Consider the following 19694-nt stretch of genomic DNA (forward strand, 5'->3'; position numbering starts at 1 on the left):
TCACACCTGGGAAGGGGACTCCGGAGGCTTCCTGTTGCATGAACGCTCCATCCCTCAGAGCACCTGACACACCTCACTCCCAGCCCTGAGGAAGATGAGAGCCACCACCCACTGGAGAGTGGACCTCACCTGCTCAGACCCTGCTCAGTGAGGGTCGCAGAGCTCAGCCCAGAGGTAACAACAGAGCCATGTTAAGCCACTGCACGCACCTGTGGTTAGGAGAAACCCCAGCGCCTCCCCCTGTGAAGTGCCCGCACACGCATGCTGATATACTTAGGTGTGGTTCCTACAGGTGACCCCTCCCAATGGGCGCAGTCCTGGCTGCAGGCCGGGGGCTTGGCGGTGCCATCCTTGGGCGCTACCTCGTCAGGGACACCCCTCCTGAGTGAGAGGCGCTCCTGGATCTGCCTGTGGATGTCCAGCTGCAGACTACACATCTGCTCCTGCAGCTCACTGATCACATTCAGAACTGACTGCAGGAAGGAAGAGAAAGGAGAAGACACACTCAGGGCCAGTCGGCTCTCAGACACAAAGCTCCTTGTGAGAGCCGCCCTGAAAGAAGGCAGCAGGCAGATGGGAAGCAGCAGGCGGCCTCCAGGGGTGACCACCCACTTCCTTCACAGGAACCAAAGACATGGCATTTTCCCGGAGACCCACGCCACAGCCAGGGCTGTCTTGCAACTGCAACAAAACCCCAGCAGCTCCACAGTGCCAGATGGCAGCTGTGGGGGGTGGGGGGCATCCTAGCACATCAACACAGAGGCACCGGGCCTGGCGACAGCAGAGACAGGCATGTGCACAGACCCATCCCCTCTTACACATGCCGCAGGTGCCCCACCCCCGTGAGCCACACACCACACTTACACACGCTAACACGCCCGACTCTATAAACTCTCCCGCACACCTCTACCAAACCTTCCTCCTTTGCCTCCCACTCCAGATCAGACTCCTTTGTAGCCTCAAGAACATGTTGGCCTTTTATGGCAAATTTGAAAAAAATAATCGCAATTCCTGGACTTCATACCTATTCAGTGATGAATAGCACCTGCTAGCGCTCTATGGAGCTTGCCTTTTCCTGCCCCATAGACATCTAGTCACCGTGCAGACAAAGACCCATGGCCACAGTAACGAGGGGGGCTCACAGGTGACAGGAGAGAGATACACAAATAATCACGCCAGGCTGTTAAGTGCCAACACCCAGAAAACACAGGCTTCCAGGGAGTAGAGGGGCTGGTTCTGCCAGCCCCCTCGCCCGCGGGTGGGAGTAAAGGAGCGAGCAAGCGAGCCATGAGCCTGGGTAACACGGTAGATGACGGTGCCTCTGGTGGCAGCAAGAAACCCAAGAGGTTGGGGGAAGCTATGCGCTACGGGGATGGGGACTTAAGGAAACACGTGGCAACAGAGCAGAGCAGAGACGGGGGTGAATGGGGTGGCAGCCAATGAAGCAGCTTAGGTCTCCCCGCCCCGCTTTATTGATACTCTAAACACTGGCGTCTGGTACTGGGGTCTGCCACTGGTGCTGTGGGAACTGCCCAGATGTGTTAGAAGGAAACTGTTCATACTCACCAATAACAATGGTGTCTAAGAAGGAAAACTCCCACCCATACCTTGTTTTGTAAATCCCCTTCCCCAGCGTAGATGGGAAATGGAGTCCGAGTGGCAGTTTGGACGAAGAAGGCACCAGGCTAAGGCACCTGTCTCCTCTCTGCTGATACCATTTGGACTGTGCTGCAGTCCTTGGGGGCAGAAGCAGCCCCCTGGCCTGCCAGCCAGTCTCCCTGTGAGCCAGCCCCCTGAGATGACCCCCACAGAACACCAGTTATCTTCTCCCAGGACCATCTCTCTAACAAGGCATTTTCCTACCAAGGCCAGAGGACTGGGCTGAGAAATCAAGGTGACCCTTATGGGCCTCAGTGCCCTGGACCTCAGACCTCCACCCAGCACCACTGTTACTGGTCCCTGCACCCTGATGGGCCACACACCAATGGGCTGGGGCCATACCTGCCCTCTGCGTTCTTATCCGCAGTCCCAGTGCAGACACTGGGCTCTGACTTGGCTTGTGCTCTGTGTGCCACTAGCTTCCAAAGCCCTTGCTGAGGCTTTGTGTCTGAGAGCTGACTGACCCTGAGTGCTTCCAAACCCCTCCTGTCTGACTAGCCTGAGCCACTTGGCATCATAGGCCAGCTCTGTCTCTACTGTCCATGGACTTGGCCACCATTGGGAGGTGCTCAATGGGGAAAAGACAGTCTACATTCAGTTTTTTCATGCTTCTTCTCTGAGAAGTCTCCAAGTCTTTTGGTACTTTAACCACTTAGCAGGTAAGTTCTAAGGACTACTTTAAGAACCAAGAAGCTGGACAGGAGGAATTAAGAGGTAGGAACAGCGCTGGAACAGACAGCCCAGGTGGGGGGATTCGCTATGCACGAAGGGAATGTTGAGGGTCCAGGCGGTCTTTACATGAGCAAAAGCAAGTTGAGGGAGATCGTCCCAAGGGCCTTGATCTCTGTAAAGCAGGCAAGGTCGCCTTCTCAAGGGACATAGCAGTGAAACAGAAGGGGCACAGATTTTGAATGGTTACTGTGAGGCATGAGAAGAGGAAAGGAAGGCATGGATAAAAGCAAGACTAAGGAGAGAGGGAGATGAATCTGGCAAGTCATTAGCATGGAGGCAATTTTTAAAATTTTACATCTAGGGGCCCCTGGGTAGCTCCGTGGGTTAAGCCTCTGCCTTTGGCTCAGGTCATGATCTTGGGGTCCTGGGATTGAGCCCTGCATCAGGCTCTCTGCTCAGCAGGGAGCCTGCTTCCCCACCCCTCTCTGCCTGCCTCTCTGCCTACTTGTGCTCTCTGTCAAATAAATAAAAATCTTTAAAAAAAATTTTTTTTTTAAATTCTATGGTAAGTGCTGTGAAGTGTGTAAACCTGGCAATTCACAGACTGTACCTCTGGGGCTAATAATACATTATATGTTAATAAAAAATTTTAAATTTGAAAAGGGACTTCTACCTAGAAAAAAAATTTTTTTTTAATAAAATAATTTTACATTTAATCCTCTAACCAAGAACCCTGGGGCAGAAGGAAGGATGGCAGGTTAATCAAGGACAGAGTCAAAAGCGATCCCTCCTGGTAACAAGTCCTTACCTCCCCAAAAAGGGAAGTCAGACTGTTACGGGCGGCTACACCATTACACCACGATGAGCACCAGCACGATGCAGGCCAAGCGTGCAGACTGCAGGCTCGTTTCACTTCTGTGGAATTGAGGGTTGATCTCAGAGGGGTTAATCAAGTGAGCCCTGGGTGAAGCACCTGGCACAGGGCCTGGTACACACGGGGCATCTGACAGAAGTGAGTTCACTCCCTGCACTACTTCTCCTTTGCCAAGTATTCGATCCCTAAGAAAGAAACAGGAAGAGCAATGGAAAACACTTAACCATCACGGGACACAGGTAAGGCCCATGACATTGATAGTGGAAAACAAATGCCCAGCAGCTCTGCACTCCCCAGCATGATCACTCTTTTCCAGAATCTTTATTTAGTCCCTTGTGTGCTGGCCCTGCTCTTATCTTTAGACCTGCTTGTATCTCTTATAGAAGCTTCTAGAATTTCACCGTCCTCTTCCTTCTTTTGTTCTCCCTATTATTAAACCCCTCAGATGAAGAGTCAAGACCTGCTGCCTGATTTCATCACCCCATTCATTCCTGCCCCTCGCCTCCTGGCAGACAAGCTCTGTCTCCACCATGAGGAGCGCCTCACTTCCTAAGGGCCCTCTTCCTGGTCAAATCAGAGCCATGTTCCTGTCCTCAAGCTGCTTGGCTCCATCTTGCAGTGTTTCATTCCCTACCTTTAGTGATTTTCCACAACTCAGGTTCTTCTGACCTCTTTATCCTTTTCTGCCCATGTAGCTATCACTCTAGTCTATGCAATGAATCCCAGTGTCGGCTGATCCAGTTAGTTTTTCTTTGGCTTTACATCATCAGAGCTTCAAGACCTTCTAGATCAGCTTCCACATTATACATTTAAGATGCTAAATACAGGAAGGCTGAGGGCAGAAGACTACCATCCTGTACAGTAAATCCTCCTAGAGATGGTCTCTAGGTACTATTATCACCTGCCTACCTATCATCTTAGCATCCGTGCTATTTTCCTCCAGCTCACCCACAGGACTCCCTGAGTAGTGTGTGTGCAATGCCTCACGAAGTGTGCGTTTACCCCGTCTCTCCTACGCGATGCATTCCCGGCCCAACACATGAGGTCAAGTGGATGGAACTTCCTCTCAACGAACACCATTCCTACTTCATATCCTTGCCTCCCACCAACTATCATAGGGTCAACGCCAGCCTCGACAGACTAAATTTCACAGGACCTAGCTCACTTTCTCTGCCGTCTGGTGGGGGCTGGGGGAGATACAAGGAGAAAATGGTTCACTTCCAGTTTGCGAGCAGCTCACCTGATTTCCCTGATACCTCAAAATTCACTTACAGCAGGCAGTTTGGGGACTGTTGCCCTGAGTTCTCTGCGGCCGAGGCATTGGGAGAATGGAGCCCATTCTCTCTCTGATCTCCTGGGAACGGAGAATGTAACTTTAACAAAAAGCCTCTCCCCTATCCTCAGCACTGTCCTCTGTTTGGGGCTTGCCCTTGCTGGTGCTGCTCATGCAGGTGCACTCTGTTTGGTCCTTTCCAGCTTTTATACGAGCCCATTTGAATACTAGGGTCTCTCGGGGTGTCTCTAAGCTTCTCCTTTCATCGGTATTATTTGGGAGATTACAGTCAGAAATCACAGTATTTTTAAGTTCAATATTCTTAAGTCATCTGCTGTAGTATTTCTGAACTTTGAAAGGTCTGATTTTCCAAAGCCTGCAAGGCACATGTGGCTACACCCAGGTTTCCCTCCCTGTCATGGACCCACAGCACGATGGCTGCTCTCTCTCTCAAGGCACCCACTTTGCCCTCATACACTAGTGTCTCCTTTCCTGTGACATTACAGCCAGGGTGGCAGTTTCCCAATGTCTTTCTCTGCACACACACCCTGGGTAGAAACAAGTAAGGGGCTGGGGCACCAAACGCCAACCTCTCCAGTACTTAAGTAGAGGAGATCTCTGGGAGTTGTGCACACTGCTGCCTGCCTCTATGGGTCTGGGGATCTGTGTCAGGGTGCATCCATCTTCCTCCTCGGCTCAGGGAGACTGTGAGGTGCACCCCAACACTTCTGGGACACTGCCCTCTCACTCTCCCGAACCATGCCTTACTTTCCAGGGCGTCCATCCTTAGGCTCAGCATTTCAACTAACATTTAGAATCCTCTTTCTTCAGGGCTGGGCCCCCTCCCCCTCTTAACAAGTCTGTTTCTCCCCCACAGGGTGCACCCATTCTTGGGTCCTGCATCACCAAGTCCAGGTGACATTTCTGAGGTTCTAACTGCCACTGTGTGTCATACCCTCAGCTGGCTTTACTACTCCTGCTTTGCTAACCATCAAAGTTCTTCTTTATGGTTCTTTTCTATGTGAAGCCCCTGGACACCTCCCATAATCATGGTCCTCCCTAGCCCCTTCCCACCTGTTAAGCTCGCTCCCAATTTTACGTAGTTCTCCTTCTTTCTCTTACTTTATGCTCAATTTAATACTGGCCTGGCATTTGCACATCACTGATGGGAACATAACCTCTATGCTCCACGGGACAACGTGGAAATATCTGCCATGTAGATATCTGCACATGTAGCCTTTGGCCCAGCAACTGCACCTCAGTATCCTCACACACATGCAAGCTCGTTCACAGAGGCATTCTCTGTAGTAACAAATGCTGGGCAACCGCTTCCGTGTCCATCAAAAGAGGACAGGCCAAAACAAATTCGGGTACAGTCAGATAATTAAATAATATGCAGATATAAATATAAATACATTTTTAGAAAAACATACTTGGTATGAAATAAACTCCCAGAGTGCTAAATTAGAAGGTCTAGGGGCATCTGAGTGGCTCCATCAGTTAAGCCTCTACCTTCGGCTCAGGTCATGATCTCAGGGTCCTGGGATCAAGTCCAACATCGGGCTCCCTGCTGAGCAGGGAGCCAGCTTCTCCCTCTCCCTCTGCCTGCTGCTACCCCCTGCTTCTGCTCTCTGTCAAATAAATAAATAAAATCTAAAAAAATTATAAATAAATTAGAAAGTCTAGAGTAGTGGGCATGTGTACAAGAACAAGGGAGAGAATGTGCTTGTACATATGTATCTCCACATAAAATTTGCAAATTTGCTCATCGGCACAGCACTCTGGGAGAAGACAAACAATACAGACACACTGATCACAGTGGTTCCCGACAGTGGGCTTGGGAGGCGTGGAAGGGGACTCTCTGCTACATATACCTTTTTGAACACTTAATTTTTGAATTGCTGGAGTGTGTATTTCCCATGCTAATAAAAAAATCACTAAATCAAAATAAATAAAAACCCTACAATTCTCCTGCTCATGCCAGCTCTTCCCAGAGCAAATACCACCTTCTTAGCCCCTGCTCTGTGCTCCAAGTCCATCCCTCTGGTTGCCCCAGCTCAGAAATCAGAATCCCTCCCTTCTGAGGTGCTAACAACAGGAAGGAAGAAGGATGACACTACCACCCATGCTGTAAGACATTCTGTTTTCTGCCAGAAATCCTAAAGACTCTTTCTGGTTCTCTTCATATTTGTGTATAGCTCTGATCAACTGGGCTGACTCGGCTTTCCAGGACCTGCTGGATCACTGCTCCGTTCTTTACAGGGTGCTCTGGTACTGCATGTAGCCCTCTTGGATCCCACAGAGGGATCTAGCTGTAGGCCCCCTGCATCTCCAGGGCTTGGGGGAAACCAGACTTCCTGCTCCAAGGAAGATGCCTCCTGAAGGACTTGCCTGTGATACAGTGTGCCACCCAGAGGGTTCCTTTTGCCTCTGGCTCTTTTATGTTCCACCCTCCCAATTCTGTTATTTCCATGGTAGTCGTTCCTCGGCAGTCCTGCTTCTCAGGGGTAAACCTAACTGATTCAAGCCTGGGTCTCCTGAAATGACCCAGAATCACTGCAGAAGGTTCACGAGGAAAGGTAAACAGAAAACCCAGTTTTCACCCACATCTCACTGACAGATTCCTAAGCAAGGCCGGCTGCCAGGATGCTCACGATCTGACAAGAAACCTGCACCTCCAAAGTCCTCAGGTTTCTAGAATCGCTTCCATCTAGAATCACTTCCATACCTTTCTAGAGGCAGTGGGATACAGGCTTCAGGAGGAACCAGAGCCAGACAGAAAGAAGCAGCCTGCAATGCTCTGGTTCACAGCATCCTTTTTCAATTTTCACTGAAACATAAAATGGAATCTGAGGATAAAGCCTGAACTATATAGAGTAAGTTTCAGATCCTGCTGCCCCAGAAAACAAACAAAACAAAGAGAAAGGTCCTGCCTTTCCAAACCACAAGCCATGAGGCCTTGGGCTAAGTATATTTACTGGGAAAAACCCAGCAGCAGTGCAGGCTGGGAAGCAGCATTCCCTCTATTCATGTAAGTACAGCCTCTGGCGGCCTTAGCTAAATGCCCCCTTCTAACAGGTCCACTCGCATGATGCATGACTACGGACGACTATACCCCCCCACCCACCCCGGGGTTTTAAGCCTCTGGGGCTCCAAGGAGTGCAAATCGTGGCAAAGCCTCTGAGCATACCAGCAAGGATTACGTTCAATTCTAAGAAGGAGAAGTGGGTTTCAAGTCATGTGGTTGTTCACAGAATATCACAGGTTGGAACAGCCTTAAAAAATTCCTCCACGTAGAAACCTAATGTTTGTACTAGCAACTGGGAAGGGTTGTTATCTGGGGACTGAGGCCAGCGGCTCAGGGTCTATGTTGTCTCAGACACGAATAGCCCAGTGGAACACAAAAACAAAGAATTCGGATTGAAACATAATCCCTCGGAAAAGAAAAAAATAAAGCAAACAGCAAAATGACTGCTTGCTTTAGCTGTACTTGGCCTAGAAGTAGGAGCTCTCCTTCCACCCTGTCTTCCCCAGAAAGGAACTCAGCTGTCCCAGGTTGGTACTAACTCTGCCTTCTCTCCAAGATGGACTCACAGCCACCCACATGCTCCCTACAGTTCAGAAGCAGGCATGATGTGACCCAAACAGGCCCAGTGAGATGCAATCTGGGGCCTTTTTCTGGACCTCTCTGAAAGAGACTCTCTCTGCACAGGTTGCTTGGCTGGCAGGACCTAGAGCTGCTGAGGGCCATCCTGAGACCTCCTGAGAATAAAGCTAAAGCAGAACCAAGCCATACGCTAAGGCTGATTTTTAATGGCACCCAGAGGTCACTTGGATCTAGTGGTATGGGACTTTAAACCCTAGACATGTCAAGTTGTGTGACCTAATAACCCCCACCTTTACTTATTTTTTTAAATTTAAGTGGTTTTGAGTTATCTCTAACATTTTAAGACTTCTCAGAGTTTCCTGAATTCTGCTGCCAGAGCCTCAATGTATGTTTACATGTAATCACACAACTTGAAACACTGGTTAAAAAGCAAAAACAACAACAATAACAGTAACAACAAAAACCCTCTAAACCTGGAGAAAATTCAGTTTCCCTCTTTCCTTTTCTTGCATTTAAGAAGCAAAGTCTACTCAACTAACACTTCACCCAGATAAGCTTTCAATCTGTGTGACTTTGCAGTTTTTCAATATACCTCAATCTATACCGCCATCCGCAGCATGCTTAATGACAACTGCTAAGTAATAGGTAAAAGCTCTATGTTACTGTGTCCAGCACTGTGCTAAGGACTACACACCCAAGGTCTTGTTCCCTCCTCAGAATCAGCCAGGAAATCCCAAGCGTTACTCTCTCCATTTCACAAAAGCAGAGGTTACATGACTTGCCTAAGATCTCAAAGCTACAGTTGGAAGCTCTGATTGGAGGGCCTGTACTCTTGAGCACTAGAAGACACTGTCTTCAGTGTAATGGAGAGTTCTTCCTTTGGCAACACTACGTACCAACGAGCAACTTCTCCAAAGCAATGCATAGAACTGCCCACATATTACAAGTGTCTCTATCACCAGTGTTTACCCAGTAAACACAGCACAGGGCAGGTTTCAGTACACACAATGGTGGTACTTAATAGAAAGGAACAAGATCAGTTTTTAGATTTTGGAGACTCCTAAATGTGTATGTGTGTGTGTGCACGCATGCGTGCGTTTGTGTGTGCACGTGCATGAAGATAAACCAAATACCTATATCATGCCAGATACTGTGACAGGGACTTAACTTTTGTGATTTGATTTGGACTTCCCATAGTTACCCATTGTACAGATAAAGAAACTGAAGTTCAGAGAAATTAAGCAGCTAGCTTGCTGAATGAAATTCAAAGACCTACTAAGTAGGTAGGTCAGTAATTGAACCAAGGTGCTTCTAAACCTAAAGCCTATCTTCTTTCCACATCTTACATTGCCAGGTACCTATAGAGGAACTTAAGAGGTAGAGGTACATGGAAGGTGGTTATCTAAGGTTAAAACAGGATATTCTCTCTCAACAAAAGCAGCTCTGAGCCTAGAATTTATCCAAGACATTCATCCCAAAAAGGAGTCTGGCATGCTCTGGCCAATGGCATTATGGAGCCTGAAACAAAAACAAAAACGGGAACAATGCAGGAAAACATTGCATGGCTCGTTCCTATGACCTATCAGGAGAAAAGAAGCACATGATCTAAGGGTTCCACCTGGGTCTCTGAAATGTGCTCCTATGATATGGGGAGAGTGGCCTACTGGGCAGCAGACTTCATCCCAGTATGTGGTCATTACCTTGGCTCTCACAGAGGACATCTTGGGTCCCTTCACATCTCGTCTGATCCTTCCCCACCTACTGCTTTCCCTTCCATCCTTGTCAGCAGCTTGAGGGAGGATAAAGCCTTAGAGCCAAAACTGGGTGGTTTGGGCACTGCTGAAATTTGCAGCCACAGCAAAACCTGATAACTTGGTATTAACAGATCATTGCGTCTCTTGTGCATAGACACTTCTGGCTGCCAGGCTTGGGGTTGACCAGATGGCCTAAATCCACATTAGACAAGCTTCCCCTGCTCTGAGTTTAGAACAGTACGTACCCCCCCCCACCCCAGAATTTGGTATATCACACTCACCTCTGCTTTTCTCTGCTTCTCCTCCTGCTCTCTCTGCTCCTTCTCCATGCCAACCAGCTTGAGTTTCAGCTCAGAAACTTCAGTCATCAGATCGAGCTTCTGGGTCTCAAGAGATGTGCGGCTTAGCAGCTCCTACAAGCAAAACCAGATCTCAAAATCACAGCCTCCCTGGCAACAAGGCAACTGTAGCTCCATCCAGAGCGCAGAAGGCAATTTCTCAGTTATATGTTGAACAACAGAGTTGAGACTGCTACATGGGAGCCACAGGTCTAGTAGGGATGGACCTGGGCTGCTCCTCGGTCATTCAGGGAGAGCACAGCCCCTGCCACTACCCATTGTGCTCTGAGAAACGATGTGGACTGTAGAACTCAAAAAAATGCTTGCCCCTAGAAACCATTATTTCCAAGTACAGAAAAATGGACAGGTTTGCTTAAAAAAACCTCATTTTCTCTATCTCTATTTTTACAGCAAACCAACAGGACCTCTCAACCTAAACAAACAAACAAAAAAAACAAACAAAATCAAGCTTACATCAACAATATATTTTTTAAAACCAACGATTCCAAATTATCTCCTGGGCTCAATGTTTAGCCCACATCCTGAACAAATTTCACTGTAAGAGTTCACTATAATGAGCCTAGGAGGGAGCTAGGGCATACAGCAGACACTCGATGAGTATTTAGTGAATGATTCGAATCTTATGTATGTGATATGGATTTTTCCTAGCCTATGTGGTATGGAGCTTTCTGAGCCACTAAGGGATTAAGTAGGAATCTTTCCTTTCTGTAAGGCCAGGCTAGAGGAGGTTTTAAGACCTTCCATCACCGGAACAGTAGTAGACAACAGCCTGCCATCAATACATACATGTAATAAGCACAAATAAGACAAGAAACAAAGGTGATAGACAAAATGCCTGCTGGGAACTACTAGGGATTATGAAGGCCCTCAAAAAATGGAGCATTCCCAAAGTCCGGGGCAATACTTCTCCACTGGCAAAAGGCAATGGTCCATAACCCCAAATCTGGGCACGTGGTAGATACTGAATATGCAGTTCCCAGCAAAGAGATTACAAAAGGGCGATTTGGAGACTAACCAGCCAAATGAGCAGCCAGAAAAGATACACTATCCTGTCACAAGGTGAACATTTTATGTTCTCTTGGGCAACCCAACCTTAGTACAAGAAGGGTGATCTACAGCTATGATTTCACATATTCTGAACTGTCCTCAGACCACAAACCAAATCACAAAGGACAGAGATTTAACTGGGAATACAGGATTCCCTAGGCTAAGGCCCTCAGGGTCTCAGAAAGTCAAGCTACAAACTATCTATCTGCTAATCTGAGGGGATGAGTATCAAGAAATTCAGCAAAAGGAGCTCACTGAGCACAGGGCCGAAGAGGCCAGCTCTATCTGTTTTAGCTCAGCTTGAAACCAGTGTACAGGGCAGAGGCAGCAACACTCAGTGCCTGAACTACAGGCTACTGGGTCACGAGGAGTCTGTCAGACAAATGTGGGTAACGCTGGAGGGGGAAGGAGAGAAGACACACAGATTCAGTGAGTGCCTCCTCTGTGCCCGACCCTGCCGGGTACTTTGCATACATGCTCTCAATAAACCTTCCTAGTGATGGGACAGTAAATATTATCCTAATTTAACAGATGAGCAACCAGGCTCAGACACTGGCCTGTCTTGGCCGAAGACACATGCCACTTAGAAACAGCAGAGTCCGTTTTCAAACCAAAGTCTGCTGGACTCCAAAACTCATTTCTGTCTAACGTATCACATTGTCTCCCAAACAAAGGAAGACGTCCAAGAATTTTAAGGGAAGTAACAATATACATGCTGAAAAAAGCCAATCAACAAATACTCACTCAGTCAAGGAAACTGCCACTCAAAATGTCAAGATTTTTTAAGATTTTTTGTTTACTTGAGAGAGCGAGCGAGCACAAGTGTGGTGAGCAGTAGACAGTAGACTCCTGATGAGCAAGGAGCCCAATGCGGTGCTTGAACCCAGGACTTTGGGATCATGACCTAAGCTGAAGGCAGGCACTTAACTGACTGAGCCACCCAGGTGCACCTCAAATTGCCGAGATTTGGTCGAGTGCACACTTTCTACCAGGGCCTGGCACTAAGACTACCTTAAGATGCAATCTCTCTGACGCCACCTACTCACTCCTACCTCCCTTTTCCCCTCGGCCTCTACCATCTCATTCTGTGTTTCTCTCCCCATCCTTTCATATACCTGCTTTGTTCCAAAAATGACTTGAGACTGTTTGAAAAATGGACAATTTGAGTTAAAATGTAAAATCATAGAATTAAAGCAGGTAGGAAAAGAAGTTAAAGCCGGAGCCATCAGTGCTAAAGAAAAAAACACCTACCCATGACACTCCTAGAGGTGGATCATCTTCCTACATGAGCTTTTCAGCCACCGAGGCAAAGAGACAGACGAGAAACTCTACAAATCAGGGTCAACGAGACAACTGCTTTGGAGCACCGACAACTGAGAAAATATTCTTCCATGAGACTTTAATCATTTACTCTACAAATACGTTTTTAAATATCTACCAGATGTCAAGGCCTAGTGATACGACCGTTAAAAACAAAGCCCACTGAGTGCTTGAGTATCGTTAAGCTGCAGTCTGTCTACTAACTAGCATTCGTGACACTGCATTGGTGGGATTCAAAAAGAGCCTCAGAATGTATCTCTCTTGAAAACTAAGAATCTACTCTATTTCTACTCTTGCCAGAATCCCTCTAGCTGTTTTAATTGGTCACACCAATGTTCCAGCTGATGAGGTTAATATCCTAACTGGTCGTCCTAAAGTTCCAATAGCCCTTCCAACTGGTCATGCCGGGGTTCCAATTCGTCACACTAACATTCCACGTGCACATTCCAGTTATTAGCGATTATGCTCAAGTCTATCTGTTAGCATGCCTCTACCTTTCATTACCGTCAACCCTCATCCTGGTCATCAGTAAGTACTGTCCTACTTCCTGAATTCAAAACTGGCCTTGGACAAGCTCATTCCAGTCCAGATCCACCTCCCATCTCCAGGCTCACATGGCCTCCAGCCACTAGTACATGCTAAATACTCTATCACATGTGTCCTAAGAGGGTTTAACTACCCTACAAACTCAACTGTTCTCCCTCCAGCATAAACTGAATCCCAACTTTGACATCCTATGCCCTAACCTTCCCAGTCATCTCAAGCTCAGTCCACTCCGCTCCAACAAACCAACTTACTGGACAATTTCTCCCTGTTTCTAGATCACTACTGTCCTTACTGACCATCTACACCTGCCCTCCTCTTCTAAGGCAGCGCCATTCGGTTACCGCGACTTCTCCCAGACATCCAGAACACATGACAGTCTCCCATTTTCCTCAGGGCTTTTGTGTTTTTTGATCAACAGTTTCTCTACCTAGTTTGGGCACATTCCATTTCCTCTGTAACTTCAACATCCTTGTTCCTTTCTTGTGAGTCTTCCCATATCCACTCTGGCTTCAGCTGTCTTGACCACAATGCCAATGGGCTTTGCTTATGCTTCGCCTCAGTTTCTCACCGGGATTATCACAACTTGGCCCTCGCCTTTGTATAAAACGCATTTGTTGTGCTTCTAAAATCTTCAGTTCTGAAATGGTCTCCTTTGGCCGCAGTCTACTGACCTTTAAATTTTCCCAATTAATAACTCAAATAATCTTTAATTTCTTCTGTGAGCACTATTTTATCAACTTCCCTTAAATAATATTTGCCTCCTTATCCATTCTACAGCTTGAGGTCATTTCAACTGTATCACATCTGCACCAGAAAATTCCTCATCCAGCTCATCCCTGCCCCCAGACCTGAACTGCATTTGCTTTACCAGAGTCCAGTCCATGCCAAACCTCAAAGTCTTTTGTCTATCTTTCTAGTCTCCATGACCTGAAAACTGCTGCTAAATGACACTTAATGATGCCAGTTAGTTTCCATACAAGGTTATGCTATCTAATGATAGCTGATCTTCCAAGACCACCTGGCACCCTTGCATTTGTCTCTGGTTGGTTCGTCCAAATCTTTCCCATTCTCCTCCAGCCACAAATCCCACTGTTTCTCCCTCTTCTCAAATAACCTCTCCTGTTTAGTGAAAAGATATTTTAAAATAATCTGATCATTCATTGAATTTATATCCTTTCTTTTTCAAAGTTTCTCAGAAACATCTTACTCAAATCTCTTAAATCCATGCTTAGAGCAAGCAAGCCCACGTTTCATGTTGAGTTCTTTGAGTTTTAAGAACCACTCTGAAGCCCAGTAAGTTTCCGGGTTGCACATAAAAAGCATATGTTCAAGGACACAATGATTCTGGCACTTGCCCTGGAATTGCCCCATCTCACCCACCTTCCTGTTGCTGACTATCTCTTGTTCTCCAGACTTCATGCCATCTCCACACAGCTTGATGTCCAAGGCTTTCAAGTTACCTTCCTGGTCAGTCATTACTGTTTGCCTGTGATCTCAGAGTCCTGGTCTGGTTTCTCCCTCCGAAGGACACCTTCTCACCTGGTCCTACGCTCTCCCTCACCTCTGTCCTACGGTGAGGAAGTTCCCACCCAGTCTGTGCTACACTGGGATAGGACTATTAATCATCCACTCTGACAGGCATTTAATCTCTTTCACCATCAGCTCCATTCCTCAGGCTATAAACATGATCAAATTTCTGACATTCAAAAGAACTTTCCCTCTTGACCTTGCCTTCCCCTGAAGCAACCATCATCAACTCCCTCTGCTCTCGCTAGCCAAAAGCATGCTCTCTATGCACTGTTGGTATGAATGTGCTCTCTCTCCAATCCCTCCCTCATCTCTTCACAGCCAAGCTCTAAAAGAATAATCTACCCTTGCTGCCTCTTCTTCCTCACTTTCCCGTCATTTCTCCACAAGATGTCTGCATTCCTGCAACCCAGTTTTTTTGCCTTCACCAGGTAGTGCACAGAACCACATCTGGTTCTGGGGACCAATGTCCAAACTTTCAGATACAACTTGTACTTCTCAGCTTTCAACCGTTGATTCTTCACCCACTTAACAGTCTAAGATACTACTTTCCATCTCATCCTTCCGGTTTTCCTTATCTTTCTTTTTTCTCTTCCGTCTCCTTTGCTAGCTTTTACTCAGTTTGTGCCTTAAGAGAAAGGTTGTTGGATCCCCATCTCTCATCCTGAAGACTGTGGTTATCTCTGGATCCAGGCTTTTTGTCTGGAGCACCAAGGCAAGGCTTGGTCCCTGCTTGGACCTACAGGGTGGATCTGGCTGGGAATCTCCTGGAATCATGCAGCTACCATAATGTGGGGGAGAGGTGAAATGTGGGGAAGCAGGGAGCTGGAGATAAGGGGGATAGGTTTCATACGCTGCATTAGTTTCTGCTCTCCCAATTGTTTTAAGGTTGCCTATGGAGAGAGTGCAAACGAAGAGGAGGGGGTGGTATGTGAGGCAGGTGGTGTTCGTTACTATGAAGCATCACAGAACTAGGTCATGAAACTTTCAGAAAAAAAACCCAATAAACAAAAGTATCACTCACCCCTCTCGCTTCACCACTACCAGTAACCTCCTCCAGAAGGGCAAATACATCTCCATTCCCAGAGAAGGGAATAAAAGCTTACATCTCAGAGAGAAACGTCATTTCCTTTTTCCAAAGCTCAGTTTGAGACTGGAGCTGATAAAAAGAAGTGGCCTTTCAATTTATTCTCTCCTTAAAGGGCCACATCTTGAAGCAATTACTTCCATCTTTAAGTGTGGAACTTGACCCAGGGAGTTATTGACCAATGACAGAGGACTGGAGCCAGACCGGCAATCTGAAACCAGAATGAAAGATCGGGCCATGGAAAGACATGAAAGGAAACATGTGTCCCTTTGCCCTTTGAAGTAAGAGGCCTAGGCCATGCCAAAAAGTTGCTTTTGTGAATAACACTGATGAGAAGTGCCTGTAGTCAACCCGGGTTCGAGTCCAGACTCGGTCCCCGCTAACGAAACCATCCCCCTGAACTCAGTTCCCTTACCCCGTGAAAGGAGGGTAAAGCACTTACTACTTCATGCTGTGGTACAAAGATGCGACATCAAAGATAAACTGGAGGAAGGCAGTTATTTCTGCCTCAGAAATCTCCCAGGGGGCAGGTTTAGGGACTAACTGGCAAATCCCTATTTTCTTCACTTATGCCTCAAATGTCCTACCTCCTGAGACAGATCTGTGCTCTCACAGGATCATGTACAGAGCTCTGTTTAATATTCTTTGTGAGACAGAAATACCTCCTTAAAGGTGCTCGTGGGAAATTAGCCAGGTGCTGACGACACTTGGAGTTTACATGCCTGGGCCCATTACCCCACACTCAACTCAAGGGTAGGAACAGGGTATTCTGGGCCCCAAATCCCCACACTCAATGTCTTAAAACTGGTGATTTGTGAGATAGCTCTTTTTTTTTTTTTTAAGATTTTATTTATTTATTTGACAGAGCAAGAGATCATAAGCAAGCAGAGAGGCCAGCAGAGAAAGAAGGGGAAGCAGACTGCCCTGCTGAGCAGAGAGCTCAACATGGGGCTTGATCCCAGGACCCCGGGATCATGACCTGAGCTGAAGGCAGAGGCTTTAACCCACTGAGCCACCCAGGTGCCCAAGATAGCTATTCTTAACGAAACTGAAATAACCATACTCCACTTCTAAGAGGTGAGCAGTGTAGAGCCCATATTGTCATCCCTGTTCTCCATACATAAGAACACAGGTTTGACGACTTTCCCAGATCAACGGCAAGAGGTGAGTCTATAGAAAGTCATGTCTGCTAACTCCAAATGCCAAAATCTGTCTCTCCACACCTCACCTAAATGGCAGCCAAGACAATGAGGTTGTCCAAAACCTGGGACTCCAGGTCATGTGGGAGGACTGAAATTGAGGCTGGTGTCCTTTAACATTACCCCAAAGTGGGAGTGTGTCCTCACAAGAAGGTTTGCATCCTTTCTTCCTCCCCATGTGGCTCCCCTAGTCCGTTTCCTTTTTGACACTGATCCTCTTTTCTGCTCGACACTGACTACGTCTGTAAATGGCTAGTCCCTGAAAAGCACTCCATTTCACTGCCAGCTCTGTGTAAAGTCTTTTAACCACTACATTGCATCAGCTTCTTCCTTAAGGTCATCATCCTCTGGAGAAAGGTCAGAAGCTGAGGAGTGTGCTGGGTAGGACTCTAGAGGCCACTTTAGAAAAAGCCACCAGGGACCTCAGCGCATCAGCAGACCATGGAGAACCTGCCCTGTAACACAGATTTTGTTGCTGGTCTGAGCTAGTTATGACAGGAGGCTGCTGCTTCATGTCTGTGTTCCTGGGGTGCTAATTCTGGAAAGCCCAGAGTGCAGCCCTCAGAGACGCTGCTAGGCAATGCCTTGATCTGCTTAGGAAAGAGAAGGCAAAGGTCAGGCCCTAGGCCCAGACTACCCAGACCTGGGAAAACAAGTCCAGTCTGTGGTCTCTCTAAGACCCATTTATAGATTTCTTAGAAAATGACTCTTTCTAATGGGGAAGGTTCCCTGGAAAATCCATACCTGTTCAGTGAGTCTGAGACCATAACTGAGTAAGTGCTTCCAAGAGGCAATCCCCAAAGATGCTCACAGCTGCACCCTGAATCTTGCAGAGGGCTGCAGACAAGAATTTGCCCTCCGATGGGTCCATCATCTATGTGCTGCTCACATGGACCAGCCCTGGTTTGGTCTGTCTAACCCCAAGGTCTTCATGCTCCCTCCCTCTGGAGACCAGATGGATTAATGCGTAGAAAAAGACAGATGGGAACTGAGCGATCAGCATCCATCAGGGGTGGGTGGAGGAGTGTGCGGCTCACAAGTTGGATGAGGTGCTAACTCTCTCCCACCTTGGGCCCCTGGAGGGAGGGGAACAAACAGTTGTGGGAGACATGGCTCGTGGGGTTGCTGGAGCCTATGTGAGTAAGCACAGGGCTGGGGCTATGGTGGTTGGGTTTGGGTTCTGAAAGTCCCACAAGCGCTCTAGCCAGTGGAGAGGGTGGAGTCTAGAGCAGGGGTTGCCGATTAGAAGTCTGTGAGCCTGGCTTGGCCTGTAGGTATGCGGGATGTGGTTCACATGTAGGGTCCCTCCCCCCATTTAAATTAGTTGCCAGTGTTTTGAAAATAGAAAGACTTATCTTTAAATCTGGATTTCCAGAGAAGCTTGGGTGGCTCAGTCGGTTAAGCTGCTGCCTTCAGTTCAGGTCATGATCCCAGGATCCTGGGATCAACTGAGTCCTGCATCAGGCTCCTTGCTCATTGCGGAGTCTACTTCTTTCTCTGCCTCTGCCTGCCCCTCTGTCTGCTTGTGCGCGCGCGCTCTCTCACTCTCTCTGACAAATAAATAAACAAATAAAATCTTTAAAAAAAAAAAATCTGGATTCCCAGCGTTCTGTGAAAAATGAGAGTATCTAACAGTACTGGGCCTACGTGGGCAGTCAGTTCCAAGCAAGTAGCGGCTGCCTCCTGCAGACAAGGCCACCCCGTGCACTGGAGAAGTGTGACCAGGAACAGAGTCCCCAGGGGTGTCAGTGTCAATAGGCAGTTCAGAAGGCCCCACATTGACTGAGAAAGGACCTTGTTCAGAGCCCTTTGGGCCGTGGAGCCAGAGGCTGGGCTTGATTCAGGGCAGGAACAGTCTCTGAGGGCTGGCAAAAAGAGGCAACTGTTTGCCTCCCTTCTCTGCCTCAGGGCTGGGAGTCCTTCCGGTTCCTATCACCAGAAGCCAAGAGCCCTGCAGTCCAGGATCTGCCCGCCCCCAGTTCCCAGGACACATGTGTAATGGGTTCCCAGCCATCCACGGCTCCGCCTCAGCACTGTGGAGAATTAGGTGCCTTTTCAAAGAGCACCAAGCATATCTCAGGAAAGGGTCAGCATGCGCAGCAGACTGTTCAGCAGGGGATTTGGAGTGGAGAACTCAAACTTATCTCCAGCTCAGGTGCCACCAAGCCCAGGAGACACATGAGTAGGAGCTGAGGCTCAAATGGGTCCTATGACCAGAACCCAGAATGTGCCAAAGTGAGTGTTCCACACTCCCTTCATTTTATCCTTGAAAGATGGAAAGAACACAGGGAAAGTGATAAGCATTAAAAAAACTTGGTTTAGGGGTGCCTGGGTGGCTCAGTTGGTTAAGCGTCTGCCTTCAGCTCAGGTCATGATCCCAGGTTCCTGGGATTGAGCCCCATATAGGGGCTCTCTGCTCAGTGGGAGTCTGCTTCTCCTTCTCCCTCTGCCCCTCCCCCCTGCTTGTGTGTGCACACGTGTGCTCTCTCTCTGTCAAGTAAATAAAATTTAAAAAATAATAATAACTTTCGTTGGCTCGGGAAGATTTTTAAACCTGAGAGGTGACCAATAAGACCTACTGCACTTCAAAATCTACCGGGCCACAACATCCAGCTCTAGCACACAAAAACCCCATGCCTGAAACCTCACTCATAACACAAAAAAGATTTCGAATAAACAAGAAATCAAAGATATCTGAGCTTAAGACTTTTTCAAAAGTCTAAAATCCAGTCTGTGGGCTGATGGACAAGGACATCCTGCCTTAGAAGGA

At 47.6% G+C, this 19694-nt stretch overlaps 1 protein-coding gene across 11 annotated transcripts in view; it reads right to left on the reverse strand.

The window, feature by feature from the left end:
• The window catches only part of PPFIBP2 (PPFIA binding protein 2), a 144286-nt gene that overhangs the window by 38519 nt on the left and 86073 nt on the right, over positions 1–19694 (reverse strand). For all 11 annotated transcript variants that reach the window (XM_046016437.1, XM_046016430.1, XM_046016428.1 and 8 more), the window contains one exon: positions 10121–10252. In XM_046016437.1, the coding sequence (XP_045872393.1) occupies positions 10121–10252 (132 nt within the window). The remainder of the gene's footprint in view (positions 1–10120; positions 10253–19694) is intronic.

Source organism: Meles meles, chromosome 8, assembly GCF_922984935.1.
Source record: "Meles meles chromosome 8, mMelMel3.1 paternal haplotype, whole genome shotgun sequence".
NCBI classification, from domain to species: Eukaryota; Metazoa; Chordata; class Mammalia; order Carnivora; family Mustelidae; genus Meles; species Meles meles.